At 48.1% G+C, this 26,271-nt stretch overlaps 1 protein-coding gene across 4 annotated transcripts in view; it reads right to left on the reverse strand.

Moving 5' to 3' along the window:
• Positions 1-26,032, reverse strand: part of LOC139580513 (striatin-like) — a 128,703-nt gene extending 102,671 nt beyond the window's left edge. For 3 of the 4 annotated variants that reach the window (XR_011676055.1, XM_071409276.1, XM_071409275.1), the window contains exon 1: positions 25,638-26,031. Coding sequence is in view for 3 of the 4 variants with exons in the window: in XM_071409276.1 (XP_071265377.1) it covers positions 25,638-25,844 (207 nt within the window). In the remaining variant the exon portion in view is untranslated. Of the gene's footprint in view, positions 1-25,637 lie in introns of all 4 variants that reach the window. The other variant, XM_071409278.1, reaches the window with a different exon arrangement.
• Positions 26,033-26,271: the final 239 nt, after the last annotated feature.

Here is a 26,271-nt window from a genome sequence, read left to right on the forward strand (position 1 = left end):
CTGCAGGTGGTGGACACCACTCTCTCTCTCTCTCCTGTCTCAGTCCATGCTGCAGGTAGTGGACACCACTCTCTCTCTCTCCTGTCTCAGTCCATGCTGCAGGTAGTGGACACCACTCTCTCTCTCTCCTGTCTCAGTCCATGCTGCAGGTAGTGGACACCACTCTCTCTCTCTCTCCTGTCTCAGTCCATGCTGCAGGTGGTGGACACCACTCTCTCTCTCTCTCCTGTCTCAGTCCATGCTGCAGGTAGTGGACACCACTCTCTCTCTCTCCTGTCTCAGTCCATGCTGCAGGTAGTGGACACCACTCTCTCTCCCCTGTCTCAGTCCATGCTGCAGGTAGTGGACACCACTCTCTCTCTCTCCTGTCTCAGTCCATGCTGCAGGTAGTGGACACCACTCTCTCTCTCTCCTGTCTCAGTCCATGCTGCAGGTGGTGGACACCACTCTCTCTCTCTCTCCTGTCTCAGTCCATGCTGCAGGTAGTGGACACCACTCTCTCTCTCTCCTGTCTCAGTCCATGCTGCAGGTAGTGGACACCACTCTCTCTCCTGTCTCAGTCCATGCTGCAGGTAGTGGACACCACTCTCTCTCTCCTGTCTCCTGTCTCAGTCCATGCTGCAGGTAGTGGACACCACTCTCTCTCTCCTGTCTCCTGTCTCAGTCCATGCTGCAGGTAGTGGACACCACTCTCTCTCCTGTCTCAGTCCATGCTGCAGGAAGTGGACACCACTCTCTCTCTCTCCTGTCTCAGTCCATGCTGCAGGTAGTGGACACCACTCTCTCTCTCCTGTCTCAGTCCATGCTGCAGGTTGTGGACACCACTCTCTCTCCTGTCTCAGTCCATGCTGCAGGTAGTGGACACCACTCTCTCTCTCCTGTCTCAGTACATGCTGCAGGTAGTGGACACCACTCTCTCTCCCCTGTCTCAGTCCATGCTGCAGGTAGTGGACACCACTCTCTCTCTCTCCTGTCTCAGTCCATGCTGCAGGTAGTGGACACCACTCTCTCTCTCTCCTGTCTCAGTCCATGCTGCAGGTGGTGGACACCACTCTCTCTCTCTCCCCTGTCTCAGTCCATGCTGCAGGTAGTGGACACCACTCTCTCTCTCTCCTGTCTCAGTCCATGCTGCAGGTAGTGGACACCACTCTCTCTCCTGTCTCAGTCCATGCTGCAGGTAGTGGACACCACTCTCTCTCTCCTGTCTCCTGTCTCAGTCCATGCTGCAGGTAGTGGACACCACTCTCTCTCTCCTGTCTCCTGTCTCAGTCCATGCTGCAGGTAGTGGACACCACTCTCTCTCCTGTCTCAGTCCATGCTGCAGGAAGTGGACACCACTCTCTCTCTCTCCTGTCTCAGTCCATGCTGCAGGTTGTGGACACCACACTCTCTCTCCTGTCTCAGTCCATGCTGCAGGAAGTGGACACCACTCTCTCTCTCTCCTGTCTCAGTCCATGCTGCAGGTGGTGGACACCACTCTCTCTCTCTCTCCTGTCTCAGTCCATGCTGCAGGTGGTGGACACCACTCTCTCTCTCTCTCCTGTCTCAGTCCATGCTGCAGGTAGTGGACACCACTCTCTCTCCTGTCTCAGTCCATGCTGCAGGTAGTGGACACCACTCTCTCTCTCCTGTCTCCTGTCTCAGTCCATGCTGCAGGTAGTGGACACCACTCTCTCTCCTGTCTCAGTCCATGCTGCAGGAAGTGGACACCACTCTCTCTCTCTCCTGTCTCAGTCCATGCTGCAGGTAGTGGACACCACTCTCTCTCTCCTGTCTCAGTCCATGCTGCAGGTTGTGGACACCACTCTCTCTCTCCTGTCTCAGTCCATGCTACAGGTGGTGGACACCACTCTCTCTCTCTCTCCTGTCTCAGTCCATGCTGCAGGTAGTGGACACCACTCTCTCTCTCCTGTCTCAGTCCATGCTGCAGGTGGTGGACACCACTCTCTCTCTCTCTCCTGTCTCAGTCCATGCTGCAGGTGGTGGACACCACTCTCTCTCTCCTGTCTCAGTCCATGCTGCAGGTAGTGGACACCACTCTCTCTCTCTCTCCTGTCTCAGTCCATGCTGCAGGTCGTGGACACCACTCTCTCTCTCTCCTGTCTCAGTCCATGCTGCAGGTAGTGGACACCACTCTCTCTCTCTCTCCTGTCTCCTGTCTCAGTCCATGCTGCAGGTAGTGGACACCACTCTCTCTCTCCTGTCTCCTGTCTCAGTCCATGCTGCAGGTAGTGGACACCACTCTCTCTCTCTCTCCTGTCTCAGTCCATGCTGCAGGTAGTGGACACCACTCTCTCTCTCTCCTGTCTCAGTACATGCTGCAGGTAGTGGACACCACTCTCTCTCCTGTCTCAGTCCATGCTGCAGGTAGTGGACACCACTCTCTCTCTCCTGTCTCCTGTCTCAGTCCATGCTGCAGGTAGTGGACACCACTCTCTCTCTCCTGTCTCCTGTCTCAGTCCATGCTGCAGGTAGTGGACACCACTCTCTCTCCTGTCTCAGTCCATGCTGCAGGTTGTGGACACCACACTCTCTCTCCTGTCTCAGTCCATGCTGCAGGAAGTGGACACCACTCTCTCTCTCTCCTGTCTCAGTCCATGCTGCAGGGGGTGGACACCACTCTCTCTCTCTCTCCTGTCTCAGTCCATGCTGCAGGTGGTGGACACCACTCTCTCTCTCTCTCCTGTCTCAGTCCATGCTGCAGGTAGTGGACACCACTCTCTCTCTCCTGTCTCAGTCCATGCTGCAGGTGGTGGACACCACTCTCTCTCTCTCTCCTGTCTCAGTCCATGCTGCAGGTGGTGGACACCACTCTCTCTCTCCTTTCTCAGTCCATGCTGCAGGTAGTGGACACCACTCTCTCTCTCTCTCCTGTCTCAGTCCATGCTGCAGGTCGTGGACACCACTCTCTCTCTCTCCTGTCTCAGTCCATGCTGCAGGTAGTGGACACCACTCTCTCTCTCTCCTTTCTCCTGTCTCAGTCCATGCTGCAGGTAGTGGACACCACTCTCTCTCTCCTGTCTCCTGTCTCAGTCCATGCTGCAGGTAGTGGACACCACTCTCTCTCTCTCTCCTGTCTCAGTCCATGCTGCAGGTAGTGGACACCACTCTCTCTCCTGTCTCAGTCCATGCTGCAGGTAGTGGACACCACTCTCTCTCTCTCTCCTGTCTCAGTCCATGCTGCAGGTAGTGGACACCACTCTCTCTCCTGTCTCAGTCCATGCTGCAGGTTGTGGACACCACTCTCTTTCTCCTGTCTCAGTACATGCTGCAGGTAGTGGACACCACTCTCTCTCTCTCTCCTGTCTCAGTCCATGCTGCAGGTGGTGGACACCACTCTCTCTCTCTCTCCTGTCTCAGTCCATGCTGCAGGTAGTGGACACCACTCTCTCTCCTGTCTCAGTCCATGCTGCAGGTTGTGGACACCACTCTCTTTCTCCTGTCTCAGTCCATGCTGCAGGTAGTGGACACCACTCTCTCTCTCTCTCCTGTCTCAGTCCATGCTGCAGGTTGTGGACACCACTCTCTCTCTCTCCTGTCTCAGTCCATGCTGCAGGTAGTGGACACCACTCTCTCTCTCTCCTGTCTCAGTCCATGCTGCAGGTAGTGGACACCACTCTCTCTCTCCTGTCTCAGTCCATGCTGCAGGTAGTGGACACCACTCTCTCTCTCTCTCCTGTCTCAGTCCATGCTGCAGGTAGTGGACACCACTCTCTCTCTCTCTCCTGTCTCAGTCCATGCTGCAGGTAGTGGACACCACTCTCTCTCTCTCTCCTGTCTCAGTCCATGCTGCAGGTGGTGAACACCACTCTCTCCCCTGTCTCAGTCCATGCTGCAGGTTGTGGACACCACTCTCTCTCTCCTGTCTCAGTCCATGCTGCAGGTAGTGGACACCACTCTCTCTCTCCTGTCTCAGTCCATGCTGCAGGTAGTGGACACCACTCTCTCTCCTGTCTCAATCCATGCTGCAGGTTGTGGACACCACTCTCTCTCTCCTGTCTCAGTACATGCTGCAGGTAGTGGACACCACTCTCTCTCTCTCCTGTCTCAGTCCATGCTGCAGGTAGTGGACACCACTCTCTCTCTCTCTCTCCTGTCTCAGTCCATGCTGCAGGTAGTGGACACCACTCTCTCCCCTGTCTCAGTCCATGCTGCAGGTAGTGGACACCACTCTCTCTCCTGTCTCAGTCCATGCTGCAGGTAGTGGACACCACTCTCTCTCTCTCTCCTGTCTCAGTCCATGCTGCAGGTAGTGGACACCACTCTCTCTCTCTCTCTCCTGTCTCAGTCCATGCTGCAGGTGGTGGACACCACTCTCTCTCTCTCTCCTGTCTCAGTCCATGCTGTAGGTAGTGGACACCACTCTCTCTCCTGTCTCAGTCCATGCTGCAGGTTGTGGACACCACTCTCTCTCTCTCTCCTGTCTCAGTCCATGCTGCAGATAGTGGACACCACTCTCTCTCTCTCCTGTCTCAGTCCATGCTGCAGGTGGTGGACACCACTCTCTCTCTCTCTCCTGTCTCAGTCCATGCTGCAGGTGGTGGACACCACTCTCTCTCTCCTGTCTCAGTCCATGCTGCAGGTAGTGGACACCACTCTCTCTCTCTCCTGTCTCAGTCCATGCTGCAGGTGGTGGACACCACTCTCTCTCTCCTGTCTCAGTCCATGCTGCAGGTAGTGGACACCACTCTCTCTCTTTATTGTCCATTGTTGCTCCGCAGACACAGCACTGACGTCCACAGACACATTCAGGATGCCATGTTGAGAAGTGCCAAAATGCCCTGGTTGGAGAGACGCTGGAGAGCAGAGCATAAAATACTTGGTATTCCTATTAGCTATATTCTGATGTGGCTGAAACAGGCCACTGTTGTTCAGTACAATCCTCAAGTGACAGGGAGGGAGGAGAGGCCAGAGGAAGAGCTTCAGGGAGTGAACAGAGGACAGGTCGTTAAAGAATGATTTTGGTTCAGCATCCCTTCATCCCTCCCTAGTGTCCTCCAGAGTCCAGTGTTAGAGATAGTAGGAGACTATGGAGAGGGGAGAGGATATACAGAAGAGAGAACACAAGGAAGAGAGGGTAGCTCTTTAGAGAATGATCGTCTTTCCCCTCACACTCTATCCCTCCCTAGCCAATCAGACATTAACCTTGGCTGGAATGTTGCTATGAGTCAACTGGGCTCATTTTTATTATTTTAAACAGGAAGTGTTTTAATAACAACGTTACAGTCCTCGCTGGCTGACTGGCTGGCTGACTGACTGGCTGGCTGGCTGGCTGACTGACTGGCTGACTGGCTGGCTCACTGGCTGACTGACTGACTGACTGACTGGCTGACTGTCTGGCTGGCTGACTGACTGACTGACTGACTGTCTGGCTGGCTGACTGTCTGGCTGGCTGACTGGCTGGTAGAGGGGTAGGTAGGTAGCTACACTGAACAAAAATAAAAACACAAAGTGTTGGTCTCATATTTCATGAGCTAAAAAATATACTGGTTGGTAGGTGATCAAATACTTATGTCATGCAATAAAATGCAAATTAATTACTTAAAAATCATACAATGTGATTTTTCTGGATTTTTGTTTTAGATTCCGTCTCTCACAGTTGAAGTGTACCTATGATAAAAATGACAGACCTCTACATGCTTTGTAAGTAGGAAAACCTGCAAAATCGGCAGTGTATCAAATACTTGTTCTCCCCACTGTATATATATATCAAAATGTTCCATATGGACAAAAAGCTCATTTCTCTCCAGTTTTGTAAACAAATCTGTGAACATCCCTGTTAGTGAGCATTTCTCTTTTGCCAAGATAATCCATCCACCTGACAGGTGTGACATATCAAGAAGCTGATTAAACAGCATGATCATTACACAGGTGCACCTTGTGCTGGGGACAATAAAAGGCCACTTCAAATCATCCAAAAGTCTCTAAAATTGCTTTTGAAGCTGAAAAAAAAAAGTAACTTCTAGATGATTTGAACATTATGCGTGAGAAATGCTAATATAGGCAGTGTTTTCCACGGAGAACCTGCTGCTTCCCCTCCAGGTGAAGATTGATCTCCAGTCTCTGTTGGGTACTGATTAAATGTTTCATTAACTGTTGCGCAATATGATCAGGGCTGATCACATGGTTCATTAACTGTTGCGCAATATGATCAGGGCCTAAATCTAACTATTTTTTTTAACAACAGCCACCGTGACATGTACAGTACCGGTCAAAAGTTTGGACACACCTACTCATTCAAGGGTTTTTCTTTACTTTTACTATTTTCTACATTGTAGAATAATAGTGAAGACATCAAAACTGTGAAATAACACATTGAAATATGTAGTATCCCAAAAAAAAGTGTTAAATCAAAATATAATTTTATATTCGAGATTCTTCAATGTAGCTACCCTTTGCACACTCTTGGCATTCTCTCAACCAGCTTCATGAGGTAGTCACCTGGAATGCATTTCAATTAACATGTCTGCCTTGTCAAAAGTTAATTAGTGGAATTTCTTTCCTTCTTAATGCGTTTGAGCCAATCAGTTGTATTGTGACAAGGTAGGGGTGGTATAGAGAAGATAGCCCTCTTTGGTAAAAGACCAAGTCCATATTATGGCAAGAACAGCTCAAATAGGCAAGGAGAAATGACAGTCCATCATTACTTTAAGACATGAACGTCACTCAATACGGAACATTTCAAGAACTTTGAACATTTCTTCAAGTGAAGTCGCAAAAACCATCAAGGCATATGATGAAACTGTCTCTCATGAGGACCGCCACAGGAAAGGAAGACCCAGAGTTACATCTGCTGCAGAGGATAAGTTCATTAGAGTTACCAGCCTCAGAAATAGCAGACCAAATAAATGCTTCACAGAGTTCAAGTAACAGACACATCTCAACATCAACTGTTCAGAGGAGACTGCGTGAATCAGGCCTTCATGGTCGAATTACTGCAAAGAAACCACTACTAAAGGACACCAATAAGAAGACATTTGCATGGGCCAAGAAACACAAGCAATGGACATTAGACCGGTGGAAATCTGTCATTTGGTCTGATGAGTCCAAATGTGAGATTTTTGGTTCCAACCACTGTATCTTTGTGAGACGCAGAGTAGGTGAACGGATGATCTCCGCATGTGTGGTTCCCACCGTGAAGCATGGAGGAGGAGGTGTGATGGTGTGGGCTGCTTTGCTGGTGACACTGTCTGTGATTTATTTAGAATTTCAACGCACACTTAACCAGCATGGCTACCACAGCATTCTGCAGCAATACACCATCCCATCTGGTTTGGGCTTAGTGGGACAATCATTTGTTTTTCAACAGGACAATGACCCAACACACCGCCAGGCTGTTTAAGGGCTATTTTGACCAACAAGGAAAGTGATGGAGTTCTGCATCAGATGACCTGGCCTCCACAATCACCCGACTTCAACCCAATTGAGATGGTCTGGAATGAGTTGGACCGCAGAGTGAAGGAAAAGCAGCCAACAAATGCTCAGCATATGTGGGAACTCCTTCAAGACTGTTGGAAAAGCATTCCATCTGAAGCTGGTTGAGAGAATGCCAAGAGTGTACAAAGCTGTCATCAAGGCAAAGGGTGGCTACTTTGAAAAATATTGGCCCAAGCAAGTCTCTTCTTATTGGTGTTCTTTAATGTGGCAGCACCACCATGCCAGTAGATAACTATGACCTAGCATTAGCATCAACTCGTGTGAAAGATTGATCATCCACCATGCCGGTAGATAACTATGGCCTAGCATTAGCGTCGACTCCTGTGAAAGATGGATCATCCACCATGCCGGTAGATAACTATGGCCTAGCATTAGCGTCGACTCCTGTGAAAGATGGATCATCCACCATGCCGGTAGATAACTATGGCCTAGCATTAGCGTCGAATCCTGTGAAAGATGGATCATCCACCATGCCAGTAGATAACTATGGCCTAGCATTAGCGTCGACTCCTGTGAAAGATGGATCATCCACCATGCCAGTAGATAACTATGACCTAGCATTAGCGTCGACTCCTGTGAAAGATGGATCATCCACCATGCCAGTAGATAACTATGGCCTAGCATTAGCGTCGACTCCTGTGAAAGATGGATCATCCACCATGCCAGTAGATAACTATGGCCTAGCATTAGCGTCGACTCCTGTGAAAGATGGATCATCCACCATGCCAGTAGATAACTATGACCTAGCATTAGCGTCGACTCCTGTGAAAGATGGATCATCCACCATGCCAGTAGATAAATATGACCTAGCATTAGCGTCGACTCCTGTGAAAGATGGATCATCCACCATGCCAGTAGATAACTATGACCTAGCATTAGCGTCGACTCCTGTGAAAGATGGATCATCCACCATGCCAGTAGATAACTATGACCTAGCATTAGCGTCGACTCCTGTGAAAGATGGATCATCCACCATGCCAGTAGATAACTATGACCTAGCATTAGCGTCGACTCCTGTGAAAGATGGATCATCCACCATGCCAGTAGATAACTATGACCTAGCATTAGCGTCGACTCCTGTGAAAGATGGATCATCCACCATGCCAGTAGATAACTATGGCCTAGCATTAGCGTCGACTCCTGTGAAAGATGGATCATCCACCATGCCAGTAGACAACTATGGCCTAGCATTAGCGTCGACTCCTGTGAAAGATGGATCATCCACCATGCCAGTAGATAACTATGACCTAGCATTAGCGTCGACTCCTGTGAAAGATGGATCATCCACCATGCCAGTAGATAACTATGACCTAGCATTAGCGTCGACTCCTGTGAAAGATGGATCATCCACCATGCCAGTAGATAACTATGACCTAGCATTAGCGTCGACTCCTGTGAAAGATGGATCATCCACCATGCCAGTAGATAACTATGGCCTAGCATTAGCGTCGACTCCTGTGAAAGATGGATCATCCACCATGCCAGTAGATAACTATGACCTAGCATTAGCGTCGACTCCTGTGAAAGATGGATCATCCACCATGCCAGTAGATAACTATGACCTAGCATTAGCGTCGACTCCTGTGAAAGATGGATCATCCACCATGCCAGTAGATAACTATGACCTAGCATTAGCGTCGACTCCTGTGAAAGATGGATCATCCACCATGCCAGTAGATAACTATGACCTAGCATTAGCGTCGACTCCTGTGAAAGATGGATCATCCACCATGCCAGTAGATAACTATGGCCTAGCATTAGCGTCGACTCCTGTGAAAGATGGATCATCCACCATGCCAGTAGATAACAATGACCTAGCATTAGCGTCGACTCCTGTGAAAGATGGATCATCCACCATGCCAGTAGATAACTATGACCTAGCATTAGCGTCGACTCCTGTGAAAGATGGATCATCCACCATGCCAGTAGATAACTATGACCTAGCATTAGCGTCGACTCCTGTGAAAGATGGATCATCCACCATGCCAGTAGATAACTATGGCCTAGCATTAGCGTCGACTCCTGTGAAAGATGGATCATCCACCATGCCAGTAGATAACTATGACCTAGCATTAGCGTCGACTCCTGTGAAAGATGGATCATCCACCATGCCAGTAGATAACTATGACCTAGCATTAGCGTCGACTCCTGTGAAAGATGGATCATCCACCATGCCAGTAGATAACTATGACCTAGCATTAGCGTCGACTCCTGTGAAAGATGGATCATCCACCATGCCAGTAGATAACTATGACCTAGCTTTAGCGTCGACTCCTGTGAAAGATGGATCATCCACCATGCCAGTAGATAACTATGACCTAGCATTAGCGTCGACTCCTGTGAAAGATGGATCATCCACCATGCCAGTAGATAACTATGGCCTAGCATTAGCGTCGACTCCTGTGAAAGATGGATCATCCACCATGCCAGTAGATAACTATGACCTAGCATTAGCGTCGACTCCTGTGAAAGATGGATCATCCACCATGCCAGTAGATAACTATGACCTAGCATTAGCGTCGACTCCTGTGAAAGATGGATCATCCACCATGCCAGTAGATAACTATGGCCTAGCATTAGCGTCGACTCCTGTGAAAGATGGATCATCCACCATGCCAGTAGATAACTATGACCTAGCATTAGCGTCGACTCCTGTGAAAGATGGATCATCCACCATGCCAGTAGATAACTATGACCTAGCATTAGCGTCGACTCCTGTGAAAGATGGATCATCCACCATGCCAGTAGATAACTATGGCCTAGCATTAGCGTCGACTCCTGTGAAAGATGGATCATCCACCATGCCAGTAGACAACTATGGCCTAGCATTAGCATCGACTCCTGTGAAAGATGGATCATCCACCATGCCAGTAGACAACTATGACCTAGCATTAGCGTCGACTCCTGTGAAAGATGGATCATCCACCATGCCAGTAGATAACTATGACCTAGCATTAGCGTCGACTCCTGTGAAAGATGGATCATCCACCATGCCAGTAGATAACTATGACCTAGCATTAGCGTCGACTCCTGTGAAAGATGGATCATCCACCATGCCAGTAGATAACTATGACCTAGCATTAGCGTCGACTCCTGTGAAAGATGGATCATCCACCATGCCAGTAGATAACTATGGCCTAGCATTAGCGTCGACTCCTGTGAAAGATGGATCATCCACCATGCCAGTAGATAACAATGACCTAGCATTAGCGTCGACTCCTGTGAAAGATGGATCATCCACCATGCCAGTAGATAACTATGACCTAGCATTAGCGTCGACTCCTGTGAAAGATGGATCATCCACCATGCCGGTAGATAACTATGGCCTAGCATTAGCGTCGAATCCTGTGAAAGATGGATCATCCACCATGCCAGTAGACAACTATGACCTAGCATTAGCGTCGACTCCTGTGAAAGATGGATCATCCACCATGCCAGTAGATAACTATGACCTAGCATTAGCGTCGACTCCTGTGAAAGATGGATCATCCACCATGCCAGTAGATAACTATGGCCTAGCATTAGCGTCGACTCCTGTGAAAGATGGATCATCCACCATGCCAGTAGATAACTATGACCTAGCATTAGCGTCGACTCCTGTGAAAGATGGATCATCCACCATGCCAGTAGATAACTATGGCCTAGCATTAGCGTCGACTCCTGTGAAAGATGGATCATCCACCATGCCAGTAGATAACTATGGCATAGCATTAGCGTCGACTCCTGTGAAAGAGGGATCATCCACCATGCCAGTAGATAACTATGACCTAGCATTAGCGTCGACTCCTGTGAAAGATGGATCATCCACCATGCCAGTAGATAACTATGACCTAGCATTAGCGTCGACTCCTGTGAAAGATGGCTCATCCACCATGCCAGTAGATAACTATGGCCTAGCATTAGCGTCGACTCCTGTGAAAGATGGATCATCCACCATGCCAGTAGATAACTATGACCTAGCATTAGTGTCGACTCCTGTGAAAGATGGATCATCCACCATGCCAGTAGATAAATATGACCTAGCATTAGCGTCGACTCCTGTGAAAGATGGATCATCCACCATGCCAGTAGATAACTATGACCTAGCATTAGCGTCGACTCCTGTGAAAGATGGATCATCCACCATGCCAGTAGATAACTATGACCTAGCATTAGCGTCGACTCCTGTGAAAGATGGATCATCCACCATGCCAGTAGATAACTATGACCTAGCATTAGCGTCGACTCCTGTGAAAGATGGATCATCCACCATGCCAGTAGATAACTATGACCTAGCATTAGCGTCGACTCCTGTGAAAGATGGATCATCCACCATGCCAGTAGATAACTATGGCCTAGCATTAGCGTCGACTCCTGTGAAAGATGGATCATCCACCATGCCAGTAGACAACTATGGCCTAGCATTAGCGTCGACTCCTGTGAAAGATGGATCATCCACCATGCCAGTAGATAACTATGACCTAGCATTAGCGTCGACTCCTGTGAAAGATGGATCATCCACCATGCCAGTAGATAACTATGACCTAGCATTAGCGTCGACTCCTGTGAAAGATGGATCATCCACCATGCCAGTAGATAACTATGACCTAGCATTAGCGTCGACTCCTGTGAAAGATGGATCATCCACCATGCCAGTAGATAACTATGGCCTAGCATTAGCGTCGACTCCTGTGAAAGATGGATCATCCACCATGCCAGTAGATAACTATGACCTAGCATTAGCGTCGACTCCTGTGAAAGATGGATCATCCACCATGCCAGTAGATAACTATGACCTAGCATTAGCGTCGACTCCTGTGAAAGATGGATCATCCACCATGCCAGTAGATAACTATGACCTAGCATTAGCGTCGACTCCTGTGAAAGATGGATCATCCACCATGCCAGTAGATAACTATGACCTAGCATTAGCGTCGACTCCTGTGAAAGATGGATCATCCACCATGCCAGTAGATAACTATGACCTAGCATTAGCGTCGACTCCTGTGAAAGATGGATCATCCACCATGCCAGTAGATAACTATGACCTAGCATTAGCGTCGACTCCTGTGAAAGATGGATCATCCACCATGCCAGTAGATAACTATGGCCTAGCATTAGCGTCGACTCCTGTGAAAGATGGATCATCCACCATGCCAGTAGATAACTATGACCTAGCATTAGCGTCGACTCCTGTGAAAGATGGATCATCCACCATGCCAGTAGATAACTATGACCTAGCATTAGCGTCGACTCCTGTGAAAGATGGATCATCCACCATGCCAGTAGATAACTATGGCCTAGCATTAGCGTCGACTCCTGTGAAAGATGGATCATCCACCATGCCAGTAGATAACTATGGCCTAGCATTAGCGTCGACTCCTGTGAAAGATGGATCATCCACCATGCCAGTAGATAACTATGACCTAGCATTAGCGTCGACTCCTGTGAAAGATGGATCATCCACCATGCCAGTAGATAAATATGACCTAGCATTAGCGTCGACTCCTGTGAAAGATGGATCATCCACCATGCCAGTAGATAACTATGACCTAGCATTAGCGTCGACTCCTGTGAAAGATGGATCATCCACCATGCCAGTAGATAACTATGGCCTAGCATTAGCGTCGACTCCTGTGAAAGATGGATCATCCACCATGCCAGTAGATAACTATGACCTAGCATTAGCGTCGACTCCTGTGAAAGATGGATCATCCACCATGCCAGTAGATAACTATGACCTAGCATTAGCGTCGACTCCTGTGAAAGATGGATCATCCACCATGCCAGTAGATAACTATGACCTAGCATTAGCGTCGACTCCTGTGAAAGATGGATCATCCACCATGCCAGTAGATAACTATGGCCTTGCATTAGCGTCGACTCCTGTGAAAGATGGATCATCCACCATGCCAGTAGACAACTATGGCCTAGCATTAGCGTCGACTCCTGTGAAAGATGGATCATCCACCATGCCAGTAGATAACTATGACCTAGCATTAGCGTCGACTCCTGTGAAAGATGGATCATCCACCATGCCAGTAGATAACTATGACCTAGCATTAGCGTCGACTCCTGTGAAAGATGGATCATCCACCATGCCAGTAGATAACTATGACCTAGCATTAGCGTCGACTCCTGTGAAAGATGGATCATCCACCATGCCAGTAGATAACTATGGCCTAGCATTAGCGTCGACTCCTGTGAAAGATGGATCATCCACCATGCCAGTAGATAACTATGACCTAGCATTAGCGTCGACTCCTGTGAAAGATGGATCATCCACCATGCCAGTAGATAACTATGACCTAGCATTAGCGTCGACTCCTGTGAAAGATGGATCATCCACCATGCCAGTAGATAACTATGGCCTAGCATTAGCGTCGACTCCTGTGAAAGATGGATCATCCACCATGCCAGTAGATAACAATGACCTAGCATTAGCGTCGACTCCTGTGAAAGATGGATCATCCACCATGCCAGTAGATAACTATGACCTAGCATTAGCGTCGACTCCTGTGAAAGATGGATCATCCACCATGCCAGTAGATAACTATGACCTAGCATTAGCGTCGACTCCTGTGAAAGATGGATCATCCACCATGCCAGTAGATAACTATGGCCTAGCATTAGCGTCGACTCCTGTGAAAGATGGATCATCCACCATGCCAGTAGATAACTATGACCTAGCATTAGCGTCGACTCCTGTGAAAGATGGATCATCCACCATGCCAGTAGATAACTATGACCTAGCATTAGCGTCGACTCCTGTGAAAGATGGATCATCCACCATGCCAGTAGATAACTATGACCTAGCATTAGCGTCGACTCCTGTGAAAGATGGATCATCCACCATGCCAGTAGATAACTATGACCTAGCTTTAGCGTCGACTCCTGTGAAAGATGGATCATCCACCATGCCAGTAGATAACTATGACCTAGCATTAGCGTCGACTCCTGTGAAAGATGGATCATCCACCATGCCAGTAGATAACTATGGCCTAGCATTAGCGTCGACTCCTGTGAAAGATGGATCATCCACCATGCCAGTAGATAACTATGACCTAGCATTAGCGTCGACTCCTGTGAAAGATGGATCATCCACCATGCCAGTAGATAACTATGACCTAGCATTAGCGTCGACTCCTGTGAAAGATGGATCATCCACCATGCCAGTAGATAACTATGGCCTAGCATTAGCGTCGACTCCTGTGAAAGATGGATCATCCACCATGCCAGTAGATAACTATGACCTAGCATTAGCGTCGACTCCTGTGAAAGATGGATCATCCACCATGCCAGTAGATAACTATGACCTAGCATTAGCGTCGACTCCTGTGAAAGATGGATCATCCACCATGCCAGTAGATAACTATGGCCTAGCATTAGCGTCGACTCCTGTGAAAGATGGATCATCCACCATGCCAGTAGACAACTATGGCCTAGCATTAGCATCGACTCCTGTGAAAGATGGATCATCCACCATGCCAGTAGACAACTATGACCTAGCATTAGCGTCGACTCCTGTGAAAGATGGATCATCCACCATGCCAGTAGATAACTATGACCTAGCATTAGCGTCGACTCCTGTGAAAGATGGATCATCCACCATGCCAGTAGATAACTATGACCTAGCATTAGCGTCGACTCCTGTGAAAGATGGATCATCCACCATGCCAGTAGATAACTATGACCTAGCATTAGCGTCGACTCCTGTGAAAGATGGATCATCCACCATGCCAGTAGATAACTATGGCCTAGCATTAGCGTCGACTCCTGTGAAAGATGGATCATCCACCATGCCAGTAGATAACAATGACCTAGCATTAGCGTCGACTCCTGTGAAAGATGGATCATCCACCATGCCAGTAGATAACTATGACCTAGCATTAGCGTCGACTCCTGTGAAAGATGGATCATCCACCATGCCAGTAGATAACTATGACCTAGCATTAGCGTCGACTCCTGTGAAAGATGGATCATCCACCATGCCAGTAGATAACTATGGCCTAGCATTAGCGTCGACTCCTGTGAAAGATGGATCATCCACCATGCCAGTAGATAACTATGACCTAGCATTAGCGTCGACTCCTGTGAAAGATGGATCATCCACCATGCCAGTAGATAACTATGACCTAGCATTAGCGTCGACTCCTGTGAAAGATGGATCATCCACCATGCCAGTAGATAACTATGACCTAGCATTAGCGTCGACTCCTGTGAAAGATGGATCATCCACCATGCCAGTAGATAACTATGACCTAGCATTAGCGTCGACTCCTGTGAAAGATGGATCATCCACCATGCCAGTAGATAACTATGACCTAGCATTAGCGTCGACTCCTGTGAAAGATGGATCATCCACCATGCCAGTAGATAACTATGGCCTAGCATTAGCGTCGACTCCTGTGAAAGATGGATCATCCACCATGCCAGTAGATAACTATGACCTAGCATTAGCGTCGACTCCTGTGAAAGATGGATCATCCACCATGCCAGTAGATAACTATGACCTAGCATTAGCGTCGACTCCTGTGAAAGATGGATCATCCACCATGCCAGTAGATAACTATGGCCTAGCATTAGCGTCGACTCCTGTGAAAGATGGATCATCCACCATGCCAGTAGATAACTATGACCTAGCATTAGCGTCGACTCCTGTGAAAGATGGATCATCCACCATGCCAGTAGATAACTATGACCTAGCATTAGCGTCGACTCCTGTGAAAGATGGATCATCCACCATGCCAGTAGATAACTATGGCCTAGCATTAGCGTCGACTCCTGTGAAAGATGGATCATCCACCATGCCAGTAGACAACTATGGCCTAGCATTAGCATCGACTCCTGTGAAAGATGGATCATCCACCATGCCAGTAGACAACTATGACCTAGCATTAGCGTCGACTCCTGTGAAAGATGGATCATCCACCATGCCAGTAGATAACTATGACCTAGCATTAGCGTCGACTCCTGTGAAAGATGGATCATCCACCATGCCAGTAGATAACTATGGCCTAGCATTAGCGTCGACTCCTGTGAAAGATGGATCATCCACCATGCCAGTAGATAACTATGACCTAGCATTAGCGTCGACTCCTGTGAAAGATGGATCATCCACCATGCCAGTAGATAACTATGGCCTAGCATTAGCGTCGACTCCTGTGAAAGATGGATCATCCACCATGCCAGTAGATAACTATGGCATAGCATTAGCGTCGACTCCTGTGAAAGAGGGATCATCCACCATGCCAGTAGATAACTATGACCTAGCATTAGCGTCGACTCCTGTGAAAGATAGATCATCCACCATGCCAGTAGATAACTATGACCTAGCATTAGCGTCGACTCCTGTGAAAGATGGCTCATCCACCATGCCAGTAGATAACTATGGCCTAGCATTAGCGTCGACTCCTGTGAAAGATGGATCATCCACCATGCCAGTAGATGAATGAATCCAAGATGGCGTAGCAGTCGGACGTGTCTTTGTCTTGTCTTGTCCCGTGTAAATAGTCTTCGTATTTTTCGTATACATTTCGTATATATTTTAATTTCACTTTCCATCTAGGAACTGAATATACATTCCTACATTCCGCCTCACCTAATGTGGTACGGACCTGCTATTTTTTTTATACTTTAGAACCGTAACCCCAATCAGAAGCTAGCCAGATAACTAGCTACTAGCTAGTAGTCAGTTAGCCACTGCTGCGGTCTTCACCCTCAACTCGGACACAGCCAGCTTCAATACCGGGCCAATACCTGCCAGTCTGCAAGCGCGATATCAACCCAGAGCATATAGGACTGCTTTTTCTCTACCACATCACCGGATTCCTGACGCAAGCTCTGGACAATTACACCGTATCATCACAGCTAGCTAGCTGCAACCGAGTGGCTACTACTGGCTAACACCTCTGTCCCGAAGCAAGCACCAGTTAGCCTTGAGCTAGCTTCGAGCTAGGCCCATCTGCCGGCGAGCCGAAGAGGTCTACCAGCGAATTCTTGGTCTACAATACCTCTTTTGCCAATTGGACTGGACCTTTTTTTTTTTTGCCGACACAGAGCCCTGCCAATCCATCACAACTGGTCTAAATCAGCTACAAGCTAATTTAGCCATTTTTTTGCCGCTGCTAGTAGCTTTTACCTTCTGCACAGACACCAGCCCTGTTATTAGCCTGGATATTACTCACCAATTTACCAGCATCGGACTGTCTCTCGACAACAACGCCGGATTCCTGCCGTAATCCCTGAGCCACTACTTCTGATCCTCACAGCTAGCTTGCAGCTAGCGCAGCTAGCGCCACTGCCACGAAGCTAGCACCAGTTAGCAAACACAATTCTACAATTCACAACCTCTCTTTCGCCATCCGGCTTGGATTCTCTGTCGACACGACCACGTCTGAGCAGACCCCCTCCGTCTGAGCAGACCACCCCCCGGGCTACTAACTTTAAACGCCGCGTGCTAGCTTAGTGGAGGCCTCCCTGCTCCATCTACGGCTGCCCCCTGGACACTATGATCACTTGGCTACATAGCTGATGCATGCTTGACTGTCCATTAATTCACGGTACTCCATTCTGTTTATTTGTGTTTTATCTGTCGGCTCTGTGCTTTAACTCAGGATCTGTGTGTAGTTAATCCGACCCTCTCTGCCTAGTCGTCGCCATTTTTACCTGTTGTTGCTGTGTTAGACTAGCACCCTGTTATTGCTGCTGTTATCTTACCTGTTGTTTTAGCTAGCTCTCCCAATCAAGACCTGCAATCACTTTATGCCTTATTGTATGTCTCTCTCAAATATCAATATGCCTTGCATACTGTTGTTCAGGCTAGTTATCATTATCATTGTTTTGGTTTGCAATGGACCCTGTAGTTCCACTCTCCGTACCTCTGATACCCCCTTTGTCCCACCCCCCACACATGCGGTGACCTCACCCATTGAGACCAGCATGTCCAGAGATACAACCTCTCTTATCATCACCCAGTGCCTGGGCTTGCCTCCGCTGTACCCGCGCCCCACCATACCCCTGTCTGCACATTATGCCCAGAATCTATTCTACCACGCCCATAAATCTGCTCCTTTTATTCTTTGTCCCCAACGCTCTAGGCGACCAGTTTTGATAGCCTTTAGCCGCACCCTCATCCTACTACTCCTCTGTTCCTCGGGTGATGTGGAGGTAAACCCAGGCCCTGCATGTCCCCAGTCACCCTCATTTGTTGACTTCTGTGATCGAAAAAGCCTTGGCCTCATGCATGTCAACATCAGAAGCCTCCTCCCTAAGTTTGCCTTACTCACCGCTTTAGCACACTCTGCCAACCCTGATGTCCTTGCCGTGTCCGAATCCTGGCTTAGGAAGGCCACCAAAAATTCTGAGATTTCCATACCCAACTATAACACTTTCCGTCAAGATAGAACTGCCAAAGGGGGAGGAGTTGCAATCTACTGCAGAGATAGCCTGCAAAGTTCTGTCATACTTTCCAGGTCTATGCCCAAACAGTTCGAACTTCTAATTTTAAAAATTAATCTCTCCAGAAATAAGTCTCTCACTGTTGCCGCCTGCTACCGACCCCCCTCAGCTCCCAGCTGTGCCCTGGACACCATCTGTGAATTGATCGCTCCCCATCTAGCTTCAGAGTTTGTTCTGTTAGGTGACCTAAACTGGGATATGCTTAACACCCCGGCAGTCCTTTGCATCCTGTAGCTCTAACTCCAAAAAGTTCTGGGATACTGTAAAGTCCATGGAGAACAAGAGCACCTCCTCCCAGCTGCCCACTGCACTGAGGCTAGGTAACACGGTCACCACCGATAAATCCGTGATAATCGAAGACTTCAACAAGCATTTCTCAATGGCTGGCCATGCCTTCCTCCTGGCGACTCCAACCTTGGCCAACAGCCCCGCCCCCCCCGCTGCTACTCGCCCAAGCCTCCCCAGCTTCTCCTTTACCCAAATCCAGATAGCAGATGTTCTGAAAGAGCTGGAAAACCTGGACCCATACAAATCAGCTGGGCTTGACAATCTGGACCCCCTATTTCTGAAACTGTCCGCCGCCATTGTCGCACCCCCTATCACCAGCCTGTTCAACCTCTCCTTCGTATCATCTGAGATCCCCAAGGATTGGAAAGCTGCCGCGGTCATCCCCCTCTTCAAAGGGGGAGACACCCTGGACCCAAACTGTTACAGACCTATATCCATCCTGCCCTGCCTATCTAAGGTCTTCGAAAGCCAAGTCAACAAACAGATCACTGACCATCTCGAATCCCACCGTACCTTCTCCGCTGTGCAATCCGGTTTCCGAGCCGGTCATGGGTGCACCTCAGCCACGCTCAAGGTACTAAACGATATCATAACCGCCATCGATAAAAGACATTACTGTGCAGCCGTCTTCATCGACCTGGCCAAGGCTTTCGACTCTGTCAATCACCATATTCTTATCGGCAGACTCAGTAGCCTCGGTTTTTCTAATGACTGCCTTGCCTGGTTCACCAACTACTTTGCAGACAGAGTTCAGTGTGTCAAATCGGAGGGCATGTTGTCCGGTCCTCTGGCAGCCTCTATGGGGGTACCACAGGGTTCAATTCTCGGGCCGACTCTTTTCTCTGTATACATCAATGATGTTGCTCTTGCTGCGGGCGATTCCCTGATCCACCTCTACGCAGACGACACCATTCTATATACTTCCGGCCCTTCCTTGGACACTGTGCTATCTAACCTCCAAACGAGCTTCAATGCCATACAACACTCCTTCCGTGGCCTCCAACTGCTCTTAAACGCTAGTAAAACCAAATGCATGCTTTTCAACCGTTCGCTGCCTGCACCCGCACGCCCGACTAGCATCACCACCCTGGACGGTTCCGACCTAGAATATGTGGACATCTATAAGTACCTAGGTGTCTGGCTAGACTGCAAACTCTCCTTCCAGACTCATATCAAACATCTCCAATCCAAAATCAAATCAAGAATCGGCTTTCTATTCCGCAACAAAGCCTCCTTCACTCACGCCGCCAAACTTACCCTAGTAAAACTGACTATCCTACCGATCCTCGACTTCGGCGATGTCATCTACAAAATAGCTTCCAATACTCTACTCAGCAAACTGGATGCAGTTTATCACAGTGCCATTCGTTTTGTTACTAAAGCACCTTATACGACCCACCACTGCGACCTGTATGCCCTAGTCGGCTGGCCCTCGCTACATGTTCGTCGTCAGACCCACTGGCTCCAGGTCATCTACAAGGCTATGCTAGGTAAAATGCCGCCTTATCTCAGTTCACTGGTCACGATGGCTACACCCACCCGCAACACGCGCTCCAGCAGGTGTATCTCACTGATCATCCCTAAAGCCAAAACCTCATTTGGACGCCTTTCCTTCCAGTTCTCTGCTGCCTGCGACTGGAACGAATTGCAAAAATCTCTGAAGTTGGAGACTTTTATCTCCCTCAACAACTTTAAAAATCTGCTATCCGAGCAGCTAACCGATCGCTGCAGCTGTACATAGTCCATCTGTAAACTACCCACCCAATTTACCTACCTCACCCCCCATACTGCTTTTATTTATTTACTTTTCTGCTCTTTTGCACACTAGTATCTCTTCTTGCACATGATCATCTGATGATTTATCACTCCAGTGTTAATCTGCTAAATTGTAATTATTCGATTTATTGCCTACCTCATGCCTTTTGCACACATTGTATATAGATTCTCTTTTTTTTCTACCATGTTATTGACTTGTTTATTGTTTACTCCATGTGTAACTCTGTGTTGTCTGTTCACACTGCTATGCTTTATCTTGGCCAGGTCGCAGTTGCAAATGAGAACTTGTTCTCAACTAGCCTACCTGGTTAAATAAAGGTGAAAAAAAAAAAAAATAAAAAATAAATAAATAGATAACTATGACCTAGCATTAGCGTCGACTCCTGTGAAAGATGGATCATCCACCATGCCAGTAGATAACTATGGCCTAGCATTAGCGTCGACTCCTGTGAAAGATGGATCATCCAAACCTCCACCAGCTAAGCGGTGATAGAGAGTTGATGACTCGGTAATGATGTCACCTAATTCAGCTGATCCCTGGGTATCACTAGATAATTGCTCTACTAACTAACTCTCTGACGAGGAGAGAATGTCTTTCAACCAAGTAAGAGGAAACTACCCCCTAATCTATCATACCAAGTGACTTCGAAAAGTATTCAGACCTCGACTTTTTCCACATTTTGTTATGTTACAGCCGTATTCTAAAATGGATTAAATAAAACATTTTCCTCATCAATCTACACACAATAACCCTTAATGACAGTGAAAACAGTTAGAATTTTTGGTAAATTTATTACAAATAAAAAAGTAAGTATTCAGACTCAAAATTGAGCTCAGGTGCATCCCATTTCCATTGATCATCCTTGAGATGTTTCTACAACTTGGTAGGAATCACCTAAGGTAAATTCTATTGATTTGACATGATTTGGAAAGGCACACACCTGTCTATATATAAGGTCCCACAGTTGACAGTGTATGTCAGAGCAAAAACCAAGCCATGAGGTCAAAGGAATTGTCCGTAGAGTGTAAATGTATGTTTCCTAGGGGTTAATGTAGAGCAAGTGTGAAAATCACAGCAAGATGTTTGAATGCCCTTTTCTCCTAAATCGGATTAACAACACTGGTGATGTGGACACCAAGGAACTTGAAGCTCTCAACCCGCTCCACTACAGCCCCGTTGATGAGAATGGGGGTGTGCTATGCACTCCTTTTCCTGTAGTCCACAATCATCTCCTTTGTCTTGATCACGTTGAGGGAGTGGTTGTTGTCCTGGCACCACACGGCCAGGTCTCTGACCTCCTCTCTATAGGCTGTCTCATCATTGTAGGTGATCAGGCCAACCACTGTTGTGTCGTCTGCAAACTTAAATGATGGTGTTGGAGTCGTGCCTGGCCATGCAGTCATGGGTGAACAGGGAGTACAGGAGGGGACTGAGTACGCACCCCTGAGGGGCCCCTGTGTTGATGATTAGTGTGGCAGATGTGTTGTTACCTACCCTTATGACCTGGGGGCGGCCTGTCAGGAAGTCCAGGATCCAGTTGCAGAGGGAGGTGTTTAGTCCCAGAGTCTTTAGCTTAGTGATGAGCTTTGAGGATACTATGGTGTTGAACGTTGAGCTTTAGTCAATGAGTATTCTCATGTAGTTATTCCTTTTGTTCAGGTGGGAAAGGGCAGTGGGGGAGAGAAATCTAGATTGTATCATCGGTGGATTTGTTGGGGCAGCTGGTGCTTTCATGGATGCTTCAGTGTTGTTTGCCTTGAAGCGAGCATAAAAGTAATTTAGCCCGTCTGGTAGGCTCGTGTGACTGGGCAGCACACAGCTGGGTTTCCCTTTGTAGTCCATAATAGTTTGGAAGCCCTGCCACGTCCAAGAGCCGGTGTAGTACGATTCAATCTTGGTCCTATATTGATGCTTTGCCTGTTTGATGGTTCATCGGAAGGCATTGCAGGATTTCTTATAAGTGTGCAGGTTAGTGTCTCGCTCCTTGAAAGCGGCAGCTCTACCATTTAGCTCAGTGCGGATGTTGCCTGTAATCCATGGCTTCTGGTTGGGGTATGTACGTACTGTCACTGTGGGGACGACGTCATCATTACACTTATTGTGGAAGCCAATGACTGATGTGGTGTACTCCTCAATGCCATCGGAGGAATCCCGGAACATATTCCAGTCTGTGATAGCAAAACAGTCCTGTAGTTTAGCATCTGCTTCATCTGACCACTTTTTTTATAGACCGAGGCACTGGTGCTTCCTGCTTTAGTTTTTGCTTGTAAGCAGGAATCAGAAGGATATAGTTATGGTCAGGTTTGCCAAATGGAGGGCGGGGGAGAGCTTTGTACGCGTCTCTGTGTGTGGAGTAAAGGTGGTCTAGAGTTCTTCCCTCTGGTTGCACATGTGACATGCTGGTAGAAATGAGGTAAAACTGATTTAAGTTTCCCTGCATTAAAATCCCCGGCCACTAGGAGCGCCACCTCTGGATGAGTGTTTTCCTGTTTGCTTATGGCAGTATACAGCTCATTGAGTGTGGTCTTAGTGCCAGCATCGGTCTGTGGTGGTATGTAGACAGCTATGAAAAATACAGATGAAAACAATGCAGTAGATAGTGTGGTCTACATCTTATCATGAGATACTCTACCTCAGGCAAAACCTTGAGACTTCCTTAATATTAGATTTCGGGCACCAGCTGTTATTTACAAAAGAGACAAAGACCGCCACCCCTTGTCTTACCGGAGGCAGCTGTTCTTTCTTGCTGATGGACTGAAAACCCAGCCAGCTGTATGTTATCCATGTCGTTGTTCAGCCACGACTCGATGAAACATAAGATATTAGTTTTTAATGTCCCGTTGGTAGGATAGTCTTGATCAGAGATCATCCATTTTATTATCCAATGATTGCACGTTGGCTAATAGAACTGATGGTAGAGGCAGATTACCCACTCGCCGTCGGATCCTTACAAGGCACCCCGACCTACGTCCCCTATATCTCTGTCTCTTCTTCATGTGAATGACAGGGATTTGGGCCACGTCGGGTGTCTGAACTAAATCCTCCGACTCCTTAAAGAGAAAATCTTCATCCAGTACGAGGTGAGTAATCGCTGTTCTGATTTCCAGAAGCTCTTTTCGGACATAAGAGACGGTGGCAGGAACATTATATACAAAATAAGTTACAAATAACGTGAAAAAACATTACACAATAGCACCATTTTGTATATAGCACACTAGCACAAAACAACAGTGTGTGTGCGTGAGCGTATGTCCGAGTGCCAGCTGAGCCCTGTTCAGAGCATAACAGTGACTGATCTCAGGATGTCGGGGGAAGGCAGGAGGAAAAGATGCCGGGAGCAGGAAGGAGGAAAAGATGTCTGGGGGCAGGAAGGAGGAAAAGATGTCTGGGGGCAGGAAGGAGGAAAAGATGTCAGGGGAAGGAAGGAGGAAAGGATGTCAGGGGAAGGAAGGAGGAAAGGATGTCAGGGGAAGGAAGGAGGAAAGGATGTCAGGAAGGAGGAAAAGATGTCGGGGGGCAGGAAGGAGGAAAAGAAGTCTGGGGGCAGGAAGGAGGAAAATATGTCAGGGGAAGGAAGGAGGAAAGGATGTCAGGGGAAGGAAGGAGGAAAGGATGTCGGGGGCAGGAAGGAGGAAAAGATGTCGGGGGGCGGGAAGGAGGAAAAGATGTCAGGGGCAGGAAGGAGGAAAAGATGCCGGGGGCAGGAAGGAGGAAAAGATGCCGGGGGCAGGAAGGAGGAAAAGATGCCGGGGGCAGGAAGGAGGAAAAGATGCCGGGGGCAGGAAGGAGGAAAAGATGTCAGGGGCAGGAAGGAGGAAAAGATGCCGGGGGCAGGAAGGAGGAAAGGATGTCGGGGGGCAGGAAGGAGGAAAAGATGTCGGGGGCAGGAAGGAGGAAAAGATGTCGGGGGGCGGGAAGGAGGAAAAGATGTCGGGGGGGCAGGAAGGAGGAAAAGATGTCGGAGGACGTCTGTGTCCCCTACAGATTGTTCTGTCCTTCCGCCATCTTCAGATGACCAATGTATAAAGGTGTGGAGTGTGTTCATTGGGGGGTGGCATCACTCATGGGCAATGTAGTACTAGCTATACGTTAACCATCACATGTTTCAGCAGCTTCAATGCCTGTATTTTCCAAGACAACAGCAGAGGGAGCAGATTGACCAGCTAACCAGTTGGTTTGCTAGATTGTTGCTATAACATTAGCTAGCTGACTACCTGGTTAGTCACTCTTGGGAGGTTTCACCAGCTTCCCAGCTTTGCCATGACAGTTACTAACTTGCTTGTTAGCTTGCTACACAAATACACGTCCAATTTTAGGCACTAGACACAACAGATTAGCTAACTAACATTAGCTAGTTTTTGAAAAACGACTAAATAGCATGTAAATTACACCTCATCCAGAACTAACTACCGTTAACTAACTACATGCAGCTAGGCAAGCTAGCGTCTTGTCCTCACGACTCAACTACCTAACTAGGTAGTAGCTAGTCAAGACATAATGGCTAACATGGTGGCTACTTAGCATGTGCTAACCAACCAGGAGACAATACATGCTAGCTAATGCTAACTAAAACAATCATATTTATGCATTGAATAGCTATGTAGCTAGCCTGATAAGACCATTGTACAGACCATTGTACAAACCTGCCATCACAAAACATCCTTCAAAAGTGAATACAAATATCAAAGTTCTTCACCTGTAATTCGGCGCGTTGCAACTCCCATTCTACCTTCTCCACCTCGAAGCGGGCCCATTCGTGTTGCAGGAAGTGTAGGATCCCCGGGATACTGTACGGAGACCTGGCTGCCTCCCCTGCGTCCCCCTCCGGCAGCAGTCCTTTCCCACCGCCCGCTAAGATAGAGTTGTTGTTGAAGAAAACGCCGGGCCCTGCCTGTTCGTCCATGGCCTGGGCTCGGTTCAGGTCACGGACAGAGTGATAGCTCCTCTTTGGTGTCGCCGATTCGTGTGATTGTTCGCCAAGCCAAATGTACGGTGTGCAATCGTTAGGGTAGTAACTACTACCGTATAGTGACAGTTCTCTCTCTCTCTCTATGGGGACTGGGCTTTCTGACAGCTAGCTGTCACTGACTGACGTCGGACAACATCATCACGCCCACACCATGTATGGATGTGGATGTAGTCAGAAAACACACAAGACCACAAGGGGACACATCAACATGAACACAGTGTCCAAAACATTAGGAACACCTGCTCTTTCCATGACACAGACTGACCAGGTGAATCCAGGTGAAGGCAGATGGTCCCTTATTGATGTCACATTTTAAATCCACTTCAACCAGTGTAGTTGAAGGGGAGGAGACGGGTTAAAA

Source organism: Salvelinus alpinus, chromosome 7 (genome assembly GCF_045679555.1).
Source record: "Salvelinus alpinus chromosome 7, SLU_Salpinus.1, whole genome shotgun sequence".
NCBI lineage: Eukaryota > Metazoa > Chordata > Actinopteri > Salmoniformes > Salmonidae > Salvelinus > Salvelinus alpinus.